The 18,996-nt window shown below is 39.7% G+C and overlaps 1 protein-coding gene across 1 annotated transcript in view; it reads left to right on the top strand.

Annotated features, from left to right (window-relative positions):
• The window catches only part of LOC126382503 (disks large-associated protein 1-like), a 98,330-nt gene that overhangs the window by 63,616 nt on the left and 15,718 nt on the right, over window positions 1-18,996 (top strand). The window contains exons 4-6 of the mRNA XM_050032400.1: window positions 1,337-1,532; window positions 8,537-8,819; window positions 15,660-15,709. Of these exons, the coding sequence (XP_049888357.1) occupies window positions 1,337-1,532; window positions 8,537-8,819; window positions 15,660-15,709 (529 nt within the window). The remainder of the gene's footprint in view (window positions 1-1,336; window positions 1,533-8,536; window positions 8,820-15,659; window positions 15,710-18,996) is intronic.

The raw sequence follows: 18,996 nt of genomic DNA, 5'->3' as shown, positions 1-18,996 counted from the left end.
GGCAGGCAATTACTAGAGAGCTCTCACATCCCCTATTTAGTTTATATGATGTTACCATCTGAAATCAGGCTCACACATTATTTGTATTGCTTTGTTAAATAAATTGTAAAAAAAAAAAAAAAAAAAAAATATATATATATATATATATATATCACTGAACCTCTGTGTGTGAGAATGCTGCACCTCATGATATGTAAAGCTCTGGTGTAAAGGTGTAAAGGTCTATAATAATGAAATGTTCTGTTCAGTGGTGGGGAGACGACGAAGTTATCAGATTGCTGGCATTTGGAAAAAACTGCTGAGATCAATAAAACATTTAAAACAACATTTTTTTACTGTAGTATTGCAGTAGCATAAATAGCATTATTAATATTAGTGCTAACTTAACTGCTATTGGACTGCATGTGGGTCAGATGTGTTTGGAGGCAAAAATGTGATTTCACAGGTGCTTGGGGTACTAAATATTTCAATTTGCCAACTTTACATTCTTTATTTCACTTTGGCTACATCCACATTTATTTTAAAATGTATAACTATTGCTACATTTATGCCTAGCATGCACATTACGTTGGTGTTTTGGAATTCCTAAAGCATAGACCTTTGAAAACGCTGCTTTCCCAGTTAACAACTCCAGGGTTGCATTTTAGTCTGGATGGGAAGAATTAGAACAATGATACCCGTGTTTGCTCTCCAGTTCAGTCGGATCAGTCAAGCCAAAACATTATATCTAGGTCCACATACCTTTGTGTGATTTCATCCTTCTTCTTCTTTCCGACCGCAATATCTTCCTCTGGCGATGGACAATACTTTTTGTATTGCATTTATCACCATATTTGCTTTGTACTGACTCCCAGTCTGTTTTCTGCCACCTTGACTGCCTTATACTCATGCTATTTCAGGAACAGTTCCACTTTGTCGCCGTCCAAGCAAAGTCCAAGCAAAAATTTGCTATCTCCATAGTATTCTGTAACCAAGCAACTAACTGCAGAGTAGACAATCTGCTTCCTGTTTACATCTTGCCCAGTGGATATGAATGGTCATGTGATATGTGTTTTCAGGCATGTGGACAGAGATGATTTCTGAAATGGTGCTAAAATGCTTGTGTGTGTGTGGAGAATGTTTTCATTCAACACCAGTTGGTGGACAGAGATGCTGTGTTCTTATGATCATCATTGTGGTTTTAAGAGTCCTCTGGAGATCTTTGGAAGACGATGTGGTTTTTTATATAATACAGAGGGTTAGGTAACCCCTGTTCTCATTGAAACACAGTATTTCATTGTTGACTAATTTAGATAACCTTGTGTATAACTCTCTATCCCTGTCATCCCTCTGTCAGGATTTCGACGGAGCACTCCCCCAAACTGCAGATCAGGAGCCACAGTTACCTTCGTGCGGTGAGTGAGGTTTCAATCAATAGAAGCCTGGATACCCTGGACCCCAAAACCCTCCTCGACCCCAAATCGCTGCTGTCCTCACCCCAATATCGCTCACGCAATGAAAGCTACATGAGGGCCATGAGCACCATCAGTCAGGTTGGTTGCCAACACTGCTGCCCTTATATTTACAGAATGCCCCATCCAGTCATTTTACCATAGATACACAAGGCTTGGATGGATGTGATGGAGCATGTGGAGTGTGGTCTGTATCATGCTGGAAACAAATCTTGACTTTCATTTAATGTCCTTATTTCTTTTGTTCTCTGATTTATTATTTTGGAGATGACTCCAAGCACATACAACCTACTGAGAGCTTGGGTAGGATGATATACAGTATGACCAGCTGTATCGCTTTATTTCTCTGCCTTTTAAGGACGGGTACACTGTCTTTCAATGCAGACCCTCCTGAAATATTTACCATCATATATGATTAAACATAGCACAGTTTCACCATTCCTTTATTTTAGAGAAACGTTCTGCAGCTTTGCCTTGGGCCTAAACACAATCCAATCCAAGTCATTATTTACTGCCTTGAAAATCAGAATAGTTGTCAAGGTCTGCTCATTCATCAGCTCTTTATCACATCACACGGTCGTCATTTGCAATGAGATTGAGTTTGTTCAGTTACCAAGGATATATAGATATTCAAACATCCCATGATGCATAGGCTTTGTTCCCCTGTAAAAATAAGATTGTTGTGGGTTTAGAGGTCAAAGAGATTGAGAGAAGCTGCTTCAGAGGGCTTAGCTGAAAAAAACTGAAGCTATCAGTGAGGCTCTGGTATGCCCAGAGGTGTAGCAATGCATATGCACAAGTATATTGCATATATCCACCTCTGGGCAGGTGGGTTTACTGTATACCAACCTAAAAATAGCAATCAGCATCCATCTTGTAAAGCAAGGCCGCAGCTAGTCATGTTAGTCTTTCACGTAATTACAGTAGACTTTGTTGATCCCTGAGTTTAGTTTTGTCCGTTGAGATCACTGAGGTTTTCTCTGATGCAGGCATTCATACAGAAAACAGCAATGTGTTACAAAAAGTGCTGTGTTTATGTGGCTGTGGATGCCTTCGATTGGCCAGCCCTGCCAAATGACTTAATATTGCTTTGTGTCCAGGTTCTAGAAGACCCTGGGTTGTTCCTTTTTTTTTTTTTTTTTTTTTTTCCAGGCCTGTTAGTGTTTGCGTCAATGCAGTGGTGTCATTCAACTGACTGACAGGACTGTTTTTCATGCAGTGCTGGTGTCTGTCTGAACCCAGCCTAAAACAGCAACAAGCCTAAAGAGAGTCTCTGTCTTTGATACATTTAACAAACAATGGTTGAGTATACAGTAATTAAAAGTCATAGTAGCTAGCAGAGATCAAAGGACACCCATCTTTCAAGACACCACCCCACACCTGGTTATGCCTATCATGACAGGATGTGATAGGACACATGCAGTCCTGGTTGAAAAACAGTGCACCCTTAACTGCTTGAAAATTATTTCAAATTCTATCTGAGTGCAGGTCTGTGCACAGCGCACCACCAGCATGTCTGCACTTTAAGGGCTTGACTGGAAGATGAGAGTCATGTTTCCAACTCCACAAATTCATCCATCACATTACAAGTGTTTGTTAAAGGATATGTCTGGTAATATTTTTCTTCTTGTCACCAAATCCCATGTGCAGACCCAAACCAACACTGAATGTATCTGCTAGTATGTATTGTGTGTCTCATATGTCACGGAGCATTGTTGTTGTTATAAACATATCAATGAGCCACTCTGTTGCACTGAGTGACATGTTCCTTCATTACCATGAACACATGCTTTATTTTAACTCAGTCCCACATCCTGCTGCCACAAATACTCACTAGGGCACCAAATGTGTATTAATGTGGATAGTGCCTAACAAATGCTCCATTAACTCCTATTGTAGTAGTGTTTTTAGTGTTTCGTAAAAATTAATTCAGGGAGTTACTGAGCCTTTTTTAAAATGAAACATGGGCTAGGATATATGTGGATATTAAATTGATATTGTGATATGATACTTGATATCTATATCTATGTATATTTGATATGGTCAAATTGTAAGTTTATCTTTTGAAAGGCTGTATTACAGTAAGGTGCTGTGATTTTCTCAACCTAGCAGACTGTTCTAACAGTTCTGTTATTTGTCTTTATCCACTTAGTTGTTATATCCATATGACTGATAATTATTTATCAAATCTTGTTATGCCTTTTGGTCCAATACTGAATTGGTGACACTAATCTTGGGTCTCCACCTTGAAACTGTGCTGACTGTATAGATCTTCTGTGCTGCCCGGGGAAGATATGTGTGAAGCATCTATGTTTTCACAGACATGGATGTAAACTATAAGTGCAACTTGACTGGTGCATGGAGGCATACAACCCCAGCGTGATAATTCTAGTTGTGTAAATATTTTATAAAAGCAGCAATAGTCAACCTTAAAATATCCCCACAATATCAGTAGAGGTATTTGGTGAAAAATATTGTGAAATTAGATTCTCTTCATGTTGCCCAGCCCTCTGTGAAACTAGTACATTGTTGGTTTGGGTCTTTTGATGGGACTCATTGACAATTAAAAAAAAACAAAACAGAATTATGCCAGAAGAAGTGACAATGCATCACATGTTTTTCTATTTTATTCCTCTTTGAATTTATCTCACTTAATGTTAGTTATGTAGGAGATAATTCATGAGCACATGGTTATTGAAGAAACTGCACACAGCACTGATGGCTACTTCTACAGTTATTTTTCTTAGCTTTACACTTTAGACGTGATTACCTGGCTTATATAATGGCCATGATCAAAATATAAGTTTTGTTCATCCATGTTTTGCGGTAATAATTTCTTAAAATGAAAACTCTGTGTTGCTACCATTTTGGTAACTCTGGAATAAACATTACTTTACTAAATAAGCCCACTGCAGCAGTCTGCACCTATTATGGATGGTTTAAGCATTCCCTCAAAGCTACAGCACATAAAATTAAGCTGTGCCCAATAAGCCTTCATTTGTCCCACCTTAACCTTACCTTGAACCTCCACTTGCATTACTCATCCTGAACTGTCCCTAATTACCATTACCATACTGAACTGCCTCTATTAACCTTTTTAATGTCCTTCTCTGCATGGACCCAACCATAAAACCCCAATTTAACAACTTGCCACAATATGCTTTTGTCTTGCAGTTGAGAGCCATTCAATTCGTTTTCGATTTAAGTAAGCTTAGTGATTGGAAAACAAAAAGAATAGGGGATAAAAATTACAAATAGACCCCAATAATGTGGGATGGGATGTGTATGTGTCTGTGTTGAAGACAGAGAGATGGTAAGAGATGGTATCTACTTTACATGAACCTGAAAAATAATAGATTTGGATGGTGGAAAGATGATGTAGTTAGAAACATTATCTTGAGTTTGAAAAAGCTGACTGGATGGTAGTTATAGAAAATCCTGGCTGGATGGTAGTTACAGAAAATCCTGTGTGGATGGAAGTTATAGATGGCGGATTTAGATGGCGGATTATGCAGTTTTCCTCTGTCTAAACTTCTTTTTTGGGAGCAGGGCATATGAGGTGGTATTTATGCTGATTAGATGGCATAATGTAATTTTGGTGCTCATTTTGGCTTGAAATTGCATTTGAGTTAAAAACTTCCTCAGACATCCTCTTATCACAGATGCAGGGCAATTTTCATGGCTTTAGTTGTCTCTCTAAAATTCTAAAAAAAAAATTCTGTTTGCCTTACATTGTTTTTTTGTTTGTTTGTTTGTTTGTTTGTTTGTTTGTTTGTTTTTTGAAGATTGTTATGTGCCACAATATGTATTAATTTATTTATGTTATTGAGTCTTGCCAATAATATCATCGACATGAGCATAGTCCAATGGAGTGTGGATACTGATGTTTGATGAGTGAGTTTCCCACAACAACTTTTTTAAGGGACAATTCAGTGTTTTTTGAAGTGGGGCTGTATGGGGTACCATAGACTGTATATTACATACAGTATATGTCAGTCAGTGTGCCCCTAGTTTGGAGAAGCAGGCTGGAGTCTGACATGGAAGCTAAACAATGTACTGCTGTGGACAGGATAAGCAACAAATCATATTTCAGCCACATAAAAAGAGTCCCACCTAAAAAAAATATTATTAGTTTAAATGTAAGTTATATTGAGAGTATCTTCACTGCTTCACCCTAATGTCAGACAATGATTTTCACCACTGCCTCGATCAGTTATTTTGTTTGTGTTATTGTGTGACTTTGGTGATAAAAAGGGTACGGACGGGTTCACTAAAGTAACACAATGACAAAAACTAACTAAGTGATCGAAGCAGTGGTAGACTGACAGCTCTGAGGTTCAGGAATCGGGTGGCTTTGACGAGAGCATATATGGGGAATTGAAAGGGTTAACAGCTTTCCTGTCAGAAAGTACTGTCTGACAGAGAGGTAAAGCAGTAAAAATACTCTCAGTATAGCATTCACTTAAACTGATATTGATTTTTTTAGGTGGCTAAAATAGTTTTTGTTGCTGACCCCCCACAGCAGCACATTGCTTAGCTTCTATATCAGACTCCAGCCTGCTTCTCCAAACTGGGGGGCGAGCCATCTTACATCTACAGACTATGAATAAGTACCCCATACAACCCCACTTCAAAAAATCTAAACAATCCCTTTAAGTCTTTTCTGAGTAGTTGAAACACATGCAGTCATCACACAGCAACAGGAATGATGCGTATCTTTCATCTACAGTCTCTGATAATTTTACACATAATAATTTTGCATCCTACTAAATGGGTACCAGGAGAAAACTGTCAATTAGTAATTTTTGTTTGTTTTTTTTCAGTCAGATGAGTCTGTTTAGCAGTTTATGATGCTGTTCTATAATTTCTATTTGCTGAAATAGTTTCCTGGAACAGAAATGTTCATCAAACATGAATAAGTTTGGTAATATGTGTGATTGAGTTAATTGTTGTGACAGCAACAATAACTTTATTCTACAACATGATAAAGCTGATTTTCAGCCAGTGGTTATGGCATTAATGCCAGCTATGCAGACTAAAGCTCTGTCTGTCATGACAGTTAGTGCTACTGTATTGATGGCCTTTTTTTTACTCTGGTGACTCTCTTAACAGCCATCTGAAGGCAGCAGGTATTTGTTCCTTGCCTGGGAACCAGACAAGTCTGTGGGCTCATATTTGATTGGCTGTGACAGATGCGTCTGGTCTCCCTCTGCTTTGGACAGATTTCCAGCGTCTTGAGATGTGCAGAGCCAGTCACAACTGTTTATCTAATATGAGGCTATTTGAGATGAAGACCAGAAAGTGTAGCCCTGTTGAGGCATTTTTGAAAACAACCAAAATGTCTGCAGCTGATGTGAAATTTTCTGTTGAAGCCGCTATTGGTCAATATTAAACAAACTGAAGGGTATACTTTCGCTAAAAGAATAACAATCAACTGCATGTTAAGCTTTTCTGGAGAGGAGATATGCATTTGCCGCACTTACTACAGGATTTGGCAAAAGTTTAAAGGCACAGTTCAACCCCAAATCAAAACCACGTATTTTTCCTGTTACTATAGTGTTATTTATCAGTCTAGATAGTTTTGATGTGAGTTGCGGAGTGTTGGAGATATCGGCCATAGAGATGTCTGCCTTCTCTTCAGTATAATGGAACTAGATGACAGAAGGAGGCAAGCATCTTTTTTTTCAAAGATATTTTTTGGGCATTTTGCCTTTAATGGACAGAACAGCCAAGTGTGAAAGGGGATGACATGCAGCCAAGGGCCACAGGCTGGACTCGAACCTGGGCTGCTGCGGCAACAGCCTTGTAAGTGGGACACCTGCTTTATCCACCAGAAGGAGGCAAGCATCTACTGCCAGCTCACCTAGCATCATGACGCTAGCTAACATTTAAGTTCAGCTGAGGGGGACACCATTAATGTTTAGATCTCGCGCCGTCTCGAGTGTCTGTTGAGACCTGTTGAGAGCAGTTTCATGAGGAACTATTTTCTTTCTACCAAACAACACCTACTGTACACACTGTATCACCATGCAGAGCGAAGAACCAAACAACAGTACATCATGCCACTCCAGTGTGTGATTTTAGACAGCATGCCAGCATTGTGGAAGCAAAAGAGCCGTGACAGGCATGAAATTTAGCACAACAGCATCGGCCTCTGGTGTGACACCACCACGCATCAGCAGTGTTTTATAAACAATAACAATGGCATTAACATGACAATAACGATCATTTACCACCTCTGTCATATGGCAGCTGATCTTGTCCTCTGCTCGGAGGTTAAGGAGCTCCTAAATCTCATTGTCACTTCTTTGAGTTAGCTGCAAACTGCTACTTTTTAAATCACCCGTGGTGGGTCACATGCATAACATGTTGTCAAAACATCACATCCGTCCTTTCCATGATCCTATGCTGCCTGATGTGCTGTTTATACAGAGGTAATTTCGGCACAGTTACTATCTCCAATGCAGGCTTAAAGGCAAGACAATGCTGTCCCCTCATTCAGTGATTATACCTTCCATATAGAACATTGAGGTGGAAAAACGGGACAGTGTAAAAGTGGCTTATGTATGGCAGTTCCAGCCCAGATCTGACTGGAACAGTGAGCTCTGCCCCCTGTAACAACAGCAAGCCCTGCCCACTGTGACAGCATCAAGCCCCTCCCAGACTCTGCATTGAGCCTGCCACCCTGGGGTGACAACAGGCTCCACCCCCAGCTGCACTGCAGACCTGTCTATAGTGAAGATCCTCAGGGAACAAGACCGTACTGAACTATTTGGAAAGCTGCCTTAGTGAGGTCTCAATCAAGCTCTGCATCCAGAGTGGAACCTGAAAACGTTTCCTCTTTCAAACAGCATTTTTACAGACCCAAAGCAAAGTGATAGACGTCCCACAGAGGAATTAAACCAGCAATTAAGCCCTAATAAAAGTATTTCTTGCAGCTCAAACTTTGACCAACAATAGTGTTGTATACTGTTTTCTGGTATCTGGTAGTTTCCCCAGTGTCCATCCTTTTCATTGTTCCCTGTTTCTCCCCTCTTCTCTCTCTGCTTGCACCCTCTCTGATGTCCTTTCCTCTCCTCCTCCAGCTGAGTGAGGTGGAGGTGAACGGGCAGATCGAACAGGTGTGTGAACAAGTCTACAGTGAGATGCAGGCCCAGGCCATGGAGGCTGCCATGGACAGCATGGACACCATGGACACCCTGCCTATGCCAGGATGCTTTCGGATGCGAAGCCACAGCTATGTCCGGGCAATTGACCAGGGCTGTGCAGGGGAGGAGGAAGGAGAGGGAGGGAGACCACTGCTCTTGCTGCCATCCTCCCCACCACGCACATCTGCCACCACCGTCAGGACCATCCAGAGCAGCACAGGTAGGCCACTAGAAGGCAGGAATGGATGTTCTGAATGTCTTTTGTATATGTCTTTTCTGCTATTAACACAGGTATGTCCAAACGTTTAATACCAGGGTCTACATGGAGACAAAAAAGTAGAGTCCTGGGCCATGAGCCTTTTTATTTAAAGGGATAGTTCTGATTTTTTGAAGTAGGGTTATATGGGGTACTTGTCCATAATCAGTGTTTTACCTACAGTAGATGTCAGTCAGCATGTCACCAGTTTGGAGAAGCAGGCTGGAGTCCGACATAGACACTAAGCAATGTACTGCTGTGGATGGAGGCAGCAGCAAAATGTATTTCAGCCATCTAAAAACAGTCCCAACTAAAAAAAAGCCAATAGTGGCTGTATTCAGAATATTTTTGTTACTTTAATGTCAGACAGTGATTTCCAATGGGAAAAGGAAGCTGTTATATCGCTCTCTTTTCAAAGGCAGACTCCTATGAGAAAAGACTGATTGCTAAACACAGGAGCTGCTGGTCTTCCGCTGCCTCGATCAGTTATTTTATTTGTGTTATTGTGTGACTTTGGCATTTAAAAGGATTAGTATGGATTCACCAAGTCACACAATAAACTGAACTAACTGAAGCTATGTTTCCACCAAAAACTTTCAGTATAGTATCTTTGGAACCAAAAGTAACCCTTCAGACATGGTACCTAGACCTTAGGTCCATTTAGCATTTCCACCACAAGCAGGACTCTTAAATGTGGGCGGGTTGTTGTCACTCACTGCTCTGTCCAGCAATGGCTGTATTTCCTCATTACCGATGACACAAATTAAAGTCTGCATCTCATTTGTCATCCACAGAACGGGGTTGCACACCAACATTTTAAGAACAAAATAGAACAGACAAGAGTGAGACTCTCATTTAATGGGATATTTATAAATAACGGGTTTGTGCATTTAGTCCTTCTCAGACAAGCACAGGGATTTAGTGTTGTAATACGGTCGAAATTAATATATATTTTTAAACGCTTGAAGATCTACTCATTAATTAAAGTGTATGTTGTCCAAGAGAGACAATAACAACTAATGGACTTGTCAATGGATTCCCTTTAACTCATGCACTGAGTAATATTCCATCTTAAAAGTTACAGGCAATCGGCCCAGTGAATTAAATTATTTTTTTCTCAGAGCTGCTGCGAGAGGCAGCAAAACATATATGTAAGACTTGCCACAGTATGAACAGCTGTTACATAAGCCTCAAAACCAGACACAGCTCAGCCCTGAGCAAGAGTAACTGTCTGATACTGACCAATAAACGAACTGCAGTGTTTCTAGGACAGGGGTGACCAAAAAAGGGGACGGTAAGGAACAGCTCCATAGGTACCATCCACAACTTTTCACAGTGGAAACAGAAAACACGTGAACTGAAGTGAACTTTAGCAGCCCGCCTGGTGAAAATGGGGCTTAACTGATCATAGCAGGGGTAAACCAATAGCTCCAGTGTTTAGTGCTAAAATGACTTTTTTGTCAATGGAGTCTCTTGGCTTTGACGTGAACATAGATGGGGAACTGAAGCCTCTAAGGGCTTCCCGTTGAATACTCCTTCCACATAAACAGAGAAAGGGTTTAAGAACATGTCCATGTGATATGAATACAGTTACATATTTCCCCATATTCACTGAAGTGTTGGTATTTCATTTCTCACACAGTTGGGAAGTGTGCACTATTGCTGTCACTGATTTCCTTCTCAAAAAGTTGAGGCTTGGTTTTGATAAATGTGGCCAGTGAGCTCAATTTAAAAAGTCAGCTCTGCCAACCATTCAGGGCTGCACAGCTGAACAAAGCTGTGACCTTTTTATTCCACAAAACAGTCACTGTCAAATCTCAGAACTGCCCCAGAACTGTCCCATGACTAAACAGTCAGTCTGGAATCTCCTGTATTCACTGTGCACTTTTCACTTTCTTTATACTGCTACCATGTCTCAAGCACATTTACAAGATTCACCCAATGCATAACTTGTGCATCAAGAACCATAAAAGCCTTCAATTCATTGGTTTCACAGGACGATGATAACTAATGTCAGTTTGAATCAGGGATACCTTCAATCAGTTGATAAAATAAATGTATTTTACTTTCTTTTCTTTTTTGGTGGGCTGTTACATCATTGGCTGCTCATTATGAGTAACAGGCAGGCTGCAGCTTTAGCCTGATAATAGTACTCAGATCTGTGATAATATGATGAGCCAAATGAATCAGCTTCCTAGTTCTCATGAGAGAGCTGACAATTATCTGGCCTCCATTTTCAAGTGATTTCTGTCTGTGGAGTCTCATGAGATGGACTGTTAGTCACATTTGCCACCTGCATCATTCCAAACATGGATGTTCTAATGTTCAAATATAACATTTTAATACTACAATATGTACCAACAACTCTTTGAAGAAATTAGTCATCAAGGAGCTGCAAAAAAAAGATTTAATTTCTGTCTTTTGGAGGAGACTGTTTGCATCCTGTGCTGTATTGTGAATGTTGCTTCACAAGCTCTTGTTTGCAGAAAAGTATCAATACCAAATAATTTACACTGACAGATTTCAAATACCTATATAGTCTGCAGTCAGTGGTGAAGTACTCCAAAAGAAATAAAAGAAGAAAAAGTGTTTTTAACAGCAAACAATTTTTCATACAAAACATGTCTGTGTGTGGTAGGGCTGCCCATTATTTTAGTTTTTATTTGTGCTAGTCAGTGTACTGTGCAGTGTACTTCTGGGGGAGTTTTTTTCCCTAGATTTTGCTGCAGAGTAAGCACTCTTGACTTTCACACTATTCTTTGGTACAGACGTGTTGTAGTGGCACAGAGGAGGAGAGACTGCACCGTCAGGTGACAAGAGGACATTATCTTCTTTCTCAAGTGGTGTGGAAGTGGTGAATTAACAGCTCACAGCAACTTAGTATGACACAGTCTCTGGCTTTAGTTTGATATCTAGTGCCATCAAAAATGTTGTTGTACTTCTGATCCATTGTTAGGGTAGTTAGTGGGGGTGGAAATCATCTGAGGACTCATAATACGATATTATCATGATACATAGGTCATGATATGATATTATTGTGATTTTAAATGTATTGCGATATGCTGAGTATTGCGATAAAATATATTGTGATGTACTGTGATTTATTACCTTTTTTCCAACTGCAAATTATTTCCCTAAGGTAAAACTTTGCCAAAATCTGTTTTACCTCATAAGATAAAGTTTTCAGTCTAATCATCTGACTTTAATCATTTTTATTACAGCCAAACGTGATGCAAAGCAGACAGACTGACTAATACAGTCATAAAAACCATAGGAAATGCAGCATACACCTGACAAACTGAACTGTTGGCAGATTTAATGCCCTCTGCCAGGCCAGATTAAGCACGTGAGCAAAACACTTCACATGCAGGTATCCTGCTAACAGAATGGTAACACCCATGTTGGAAGCGTTGTCAGTAGCAGCAGCAAGGTTTTTGTCAGCAATCCCCCATTCTTGTGCTACATTTTGCAGGAGGTCTGCAGTGTTTGCTCCGGTGTGACTTTCATGTACTGCTCTAGTTTGGAGAATGTGAGACAGCAGTCGCCAGTTCTCTGTGAGACCTTGAAGTCAAGGTGTCACTAGTTAATGCCACCCTTCCCGCTGTACTCAAAGACTCCTCAACTTTATTCTTCACTTCTCTGTTGAGCTCGAGTATGGATTTTTTGGTGAAAAATTGTCGGGGCAGAGTCATATACCCGGGTTCCGGTGTTTTTAGCATGTAGCAAAAGCTTTCATTTTCAACAACACTGTATGGATGCAGATGTTTGCACATGAAGTACATAATGGACTGTGTTATTTTCTTAGCTTTCTCAGAGTGGGATGGTAGTTTTGTCAAGCTAAGTATGTCCAGTGATGGATGAGTTTTCGGTGGAGCAAGTTTAGCACTAGCTTGGCTGTCAGTGGCTAATGCTATCTCTAGATACTGGAATGTGAGGTGAGCCCTCATGTTCGTAGAGTATTTTAATCTCATAAGACTCTGCTTGCAAATTGCATGTGTATCCAAGTCCTATTGACCTCACCAGGAAAAAAAATTCAGCACTGAAAAAGCAATTGGTTTTATTATTCTAGTACCAGAAGTTGTATTAAAATATGTATTTGCAAAAATTATATAGATTATATATATAGTCTGATACTTGATGTCCATGTATTGATACAGTATCGCAAATGTTTTCAGTACTATGCTGTATTGATTTTTTTTTTTTTTTTTTCAGTAGTTAGCTTTTTTACTATATTACATGGATGTTGCTGTCAAGGTGAATGTCTCACTGAGCCCATTCAAACTTGAAAACTTAATATGGAAAGAAAAAAAATGAATTGTCAAATATTTATATTCAATAGCCAAATCTGATTTGACTGACATAATTCTGAGTCAGGTATAGCCATAGCGTGTATGCAAATGTGTAAGACTTGTGTGCTAAAGCCAGAGAAGCACTGATTGAAGAAGACAACCAGGTTTCCTCCTGAAACAATGTAGGCCACTGATTTAACAGGGACCAGTTCAACCCTCATTGTGTTATTGTTTTCTTTTTAATCTGGACTGCAGCTCTGTAGATTACATGAGTAGATAACTCTTCTTACTGCAGAGATCCCTTTGGGGAATAAGCCAGTCACTCTTTTAATTTTACTCCATGTCTAGTGTCTACACAAGATCAGCCACAGTACTGCTGTGTGCTCAGAGGCAATTTGACAGTACTCACAGCGCAATACAACATCATGCAGTCACACACATAACAGGAGAAAGAATTATAAAACGCTTCGGGTTGCAGTTACGTGCATAACTGCACTCTGCTGCGCGCTATAACAATGGAGCAGAAATCTCACAGAGATAATCTTGTGAAAGCCAAAAAAAGGCTGTCTTCATGCGTGGTATTCAGATGAGAACATACCAGAGTGGATGCCACAGGGGACTTGGTGTCGGCTGTTTGGTATTAGGGTTGTCGTTATTTTCAAAGTGTTCAACTGGAGATGACCTACATTTGCTGCTCCTCTGGGAATTCTTATAGAGTTAACCAAGAGGATAAATGGACACACACACACACACACACACACACACACACACACACACACACACACACACACATACACACATACACATTCTTCTGCAGTCACACAGTACAGTAGATACCCCACATCCACATGACTGGAGATTGTGCTGATAAATGTTGGTCCGATGTCCACTGAACTGAATTATTGGGCCTATTGTGCAACTGAATTATTATCACCACAGGATGTTGACAGCTTCATTTGACATTTTATTTGTTGACTGATCTACAGTGTGGTATATTTTCATCAAACATGAGTTCTAACCCACAAGACAAGACAATCCAAGAGAAAACATGCTGTCTCCATGAAAAGATAAGCCACCACATAGAACATCCATTAAGGCATTTCCTTAGTTGTTTCAACTCATTATTTCTACCAAGACAAAATTCATTCATTTATTCATTAATTCAAACCTTTAATATTTGAGACTCAGGAAATCAATTGAGGGAGACCCTCATTTTTTTTAATAATGCTGAGCATGAACAAAGAAATAAAAAACAAATAACAGCAACAACAGCAACATCTCTGTACCCCCGTTCTGATTTCCAGCTTTTCAGGCTTATTCTGTGGCTGAGAATAATTTGTAGCTTCTTAAAATATGAATGAGGATAGTGATAGTGAGATACTGGCTACAGTTGCATTTGTAGTTGTGATGAAACGGTGAAAAACAGAAACAAAACGCTGGACTGTATCCATAATAAATATGCCACAATAATATAAATGACCAGTGCCAATTAATCAGTCACTGAGAATGTGTGTGTGTGGGGTATAAGTACATACAGGTAGCAGCAGGAGCGACCCACTATCTGACATGGCACACCGTGAGGATGAAAACAGAGGACTCGGCAGGGACAGAGCACCTGCCGTAGCAAGTGAGCATGCCGTCTGCGGTTATTTTGACTTGACTTTGACTTTGCTACTAGCTGATTGGCTGCTGACACAGTAAACATGCTTTGCGTTCCAAAACCTGCTGCTGGTGATCGGACCAGCTGAGTTGCAGGTGTAACCATCAGCCAGCTTGAGTTGAGCTAAGACCGGCCGGTTCACACTGTTGCAGCTTTTCTCTGCAACTCTCTGAAAGGGTTTCTTCTTGTCACGATCTTTGGTCTGAACTGGGCTCAACATTACTGGTCTGAGCGTCTTAAAGAAACTAGAAGTTGGAAGAAATCTCTGGTGAAATTGAATCCTCAGAATACATCTTGTTGAGAGACCAGATCCCACACAGGTTTTTTTTCTGAGGCCAAAACTGCAGAAAATTGTCATTTTGAATTGGATAATTTAACTTGGGTGTTGACAGTGCAGTCCATTAGAGCTTAATCAGTGGAGCCTGTCTCATCACACATTGTAGAGAAAGGTTTCCTGCTTTAGTTCTCAGCTGATATCTTTGACGGGAGAGAGCACTGAAACTACTTAAGCCACACAATGTTTATGGTTAAAGAGAGAAAGAATAAAGATCAGCATTGGCTAGAAAAAAGACAGACATAGGGTATGGAAGAGAAAGCTCAGACACCTGGAATAAAGAAAAATCTGAGGATAAACAAAAGCAGGATAAAAAAATACATGGAGACTTAAAGATAAGAGCCCACCACAGCGAAAGAAATACAGAATACCAGCATGACTGTAAGAGTGAGGAAGGCAGAGTCAGAGGTTCCAGTAGTAAAATGAAACTTAAACGAGGTCAGCCTGAGTTAAGAAGCAGAGCGGGCTGATGAGCTGTGTAAGCCCAGTTAATCACCTCCTCTCTTTGTGCTTCCTCACAGATCCAACTTTCCCACCAGACCTGTCTGTGTCCTCCATTCAGCTGCTGAGGGCACACTTGACATCAGCCATATAACATTCTCCATATTCATAGAAAAGACTTTGTGACATTAGCCTTCATGTAATATGCTCCAAAAGGCATTTTTGGAATGCTTTCTCTCAGTATGATGTTTGACCTTTGTTGAATGTGGTTAATAACCAGTCCCTTCAACGTCTCTCCTTTGTACAATGTCAGATAAAGGCAAAAAGGCAACAGGAATCTACTGTATAGTCTTGGTATGTATATTTATATACTCAGTTAATGTTATTACAACCAATTAAAACAAGGGCAGTTTAATCCAACAGGTTTGCAGTTAATTTTGCCATCTTGCCTTTATGAAGTTGGGAGGCTATAGTTTGTGCTGCTGTTTAAGTGTATTTTACTAACAGGTGTTTATAACAGTCTGTCCACCTCATTCATATCAATGAGATCTGACTGAGAAGGCATTAGTCTTAGGTAGGTGTACCTCATAAACAGGCAAGTCAGTGTATTTTTTAGTTTTTTTGTTGTTGTTTTTTTTTTAAATATGGTTGGCAGGGCCAGATTAACCCACCAGCAGGCCATAGGGCAAGAAGTAAGCAAAACAGAGTGCGCCCAACCAATGTGATGTTAGCGTTGCCCTGATTACATCGTCAACAAAACCTATGGATTTTTTTTCATTGAATTTTGGATTCCTGCTAAAAAATACACTCCATGGTAAACAAATGTTAATGATACGTACACATTTTTTTTAGCAAGATAATCTTCACAAATGAACACCACTTCTATGATTTTTGAAGCCAAAAGGCAATCGCCAGCAGTGAAAAGCTAATGTTAGGCTATAAATGAACTACACCATGGTCACTTGACTTAACATCCCCACAACAAGGCTGTTAAACTGTTTTCAATGTGATGACATTCTGTCGTCTCATTTAGCCATTGTTAGCAACCAGCTGACACATTTTATGTTGCAAAACAAAACAAGAAAGTCTCTTCAGCTTGTGTTAACCACATGCCTTATTTCATTCATGTAATTAAAAACCCTGTTCCCACGTCAAGACTAGGGAACAGGGAGTAGGAAAATGCTAAAATGCTCATTTCCTGGTTTTAGGACTCATTCCTGGGGCATTCTATAGAACCCCTACTAATAACTTAACAATATACATGAAGTGAAATCTCTTTCCTTACTAATTATGTCTTTATATGTGTCTACAAATTCCTTTGCATAAGCTGCTTGCTTCTTTGCTGATGTAACTATAATGCCTTAATTTGTATTAAAGGGGCCGTAGAGTGCCTAAACTCTATTTAGGGCATCAGACATAAAAACATACATTAAAAACTTGCATTGAAATTTACCTTGTGACACCACCGTTCAACAAGGGGCAAATGATAACAGATTAGTCAATGTAGTCTCAAGTCTGGACATTGCTACTAAGCTCTTTTCTTGTCAACAGTGACCATAACACTTAACAAATTCTTTGTAAATGGAAGGTTCATTTGACTACTAACAATATAGATAATACTACTAAGGAATATATAAGTAAATGAATGCAGTGAATTGAGAATAGCTGAGTACAACAATAGGCAGTTCATGATGGAGTGAGGTATTCCAGATAAAACAGTTAATTATATCGTGGTGAAATGGGTGATTTTGTAGAAACAAAGGAGATCACCAAGGGATAAAAACTTTTAACATTAACCTAGGGCTGGGCAATATGTCTTAAGAATAATTGTTATATTTTTAGACTTTATCATGATACACAATATAAATTGCAATATTTTAAAATTTCCTCCAAAATACTGTACTACTCAAATACAAAATTATTAAATTAACTACTGTCATAGTAAAGTTAAATAAAGTGCTGTTGTAACAAATTAAAGTACTGTTATAATAAAGTTAAATGAAGTAATGTTGTAATAAATAAATCACTGTCATAATAAAGTTAATTAAAATACTGTTGAATTAAATATTATTCTAAGTATTATTCTTATTAGAAAAATCAAAATGAAATCACTGGTGCTTTTATTTTGAAACACTCAGCTTGTCTCAGGCCAGAAGTGTTGATGTTTTGAAGCTTGTGATCAAGAGTCAGATGTTAGCAGAAAGTTCAGCTGTTGCAGAGGCACCTTTAATCGTGAGGATCTATCCACTGTGAGCTGGAAACACACTAACAACTCTCCAGTCTATATATTAATAGTATTTGCGAGTTACACTGGTGCTCCACGGTTGCAAAATGTGACTGACTAGCGGTCTGGAACCCTACAGGTACAAAGACACACGCTTTCTCTGTTCATGCTATTGTCAATCTCATTAAGTTAAACTGTTACTGCAGTGCTGTTAAATGTAATGATTTTTTCACTGTAAACTGGAAACCAGCTAACAGCTCTTCAGTCTATATATTAATAATATTTGCAAGTTGCAGTGGTGCTCCATGGTCGCAAGATACGACTAAATAGTAGTGTTCTGTAGCCTTGCAGATGAGAAACACAGCTCACCTGCCCACACTATTGCTCAGGAGAAAGTGGTCTGGATCAGTGTGATCAAGGGCGGGCTGGCCATAGGGAGGTTCGGGAGTAGGCTATTCCCGACTGGCCGGTCTGTTCCAGGCCGAACCGGCCGGTGGTCGGAACGTTTTTTACCCCATAAAACGCAGCCGCGGTTGACCGCAGCAGCTTGCCCTCGCAGCCGCAGGTGGCACAGAGTGTAACGTCAGACTGGGTCAATCTAATATTTTGCATATTAGGGGAGATACGAGCGGTCCCTCCCAATTTGAACTGATCCTTGTTGCTATTGAAATGTGATTGGCTCAGCCGCTCAGTCATTAAACTGTTGTTTTCCTGTTAAAAAAAAAAGAAAGAAAGAGGAGCGGGGTAAATTAGCAGACATATAGCGCGTCCAAATTCACACCTGTTCTTCTCTATGGATTTTCTCCGCGACCTTGTGTCATAGCGAGAAGCCACACATATTACGTGAAACAGCGGAACCGTAGCTTTCCGACAAGATCAAGCACTTGTCGGTAGTCCAGTGTTTTCTCAGCGAAAAAAAATTATAAATTTACACTAAAATCATGAATAACAGAGCTTTCATACAGCTCTGCACACACATTACTGTTGGATGGATTACTCGCGAATGCGAATGGCACAGAAATGCCACGCATATCACATGAAAGCGCAGGAGCAGAGCTTTCCAGTGATACCACACACATCATTGTGCTGTCATCCCATCATGCTATAAATACAGATCAATTGTCTACAAAATAAAAACCTGACGAATTTCTTTACAATCCATTATACAGATCTTGATATCAGTCACTTCATAT

This window comes from Epinephelus moara, chromosome 21 (genome assembly GCF_006386435.1).
Source record: "Epinephelus moara isolate mb chromosome 21, YSFRI_EMoa_1.0, whole genome shotgun sequence".
In the NCBI taxonomy this organism is placed as follows: Eukaryota; Metazoa; Chordata; class Actinopteri; order Perciformes; family Serranidae; genus Epinephelus; species Epinephelus moara.
Note: the sequence above shows the minus strand (reverse complement) of the source record. Positions and strands in the feature narration are given on the sequence as shown.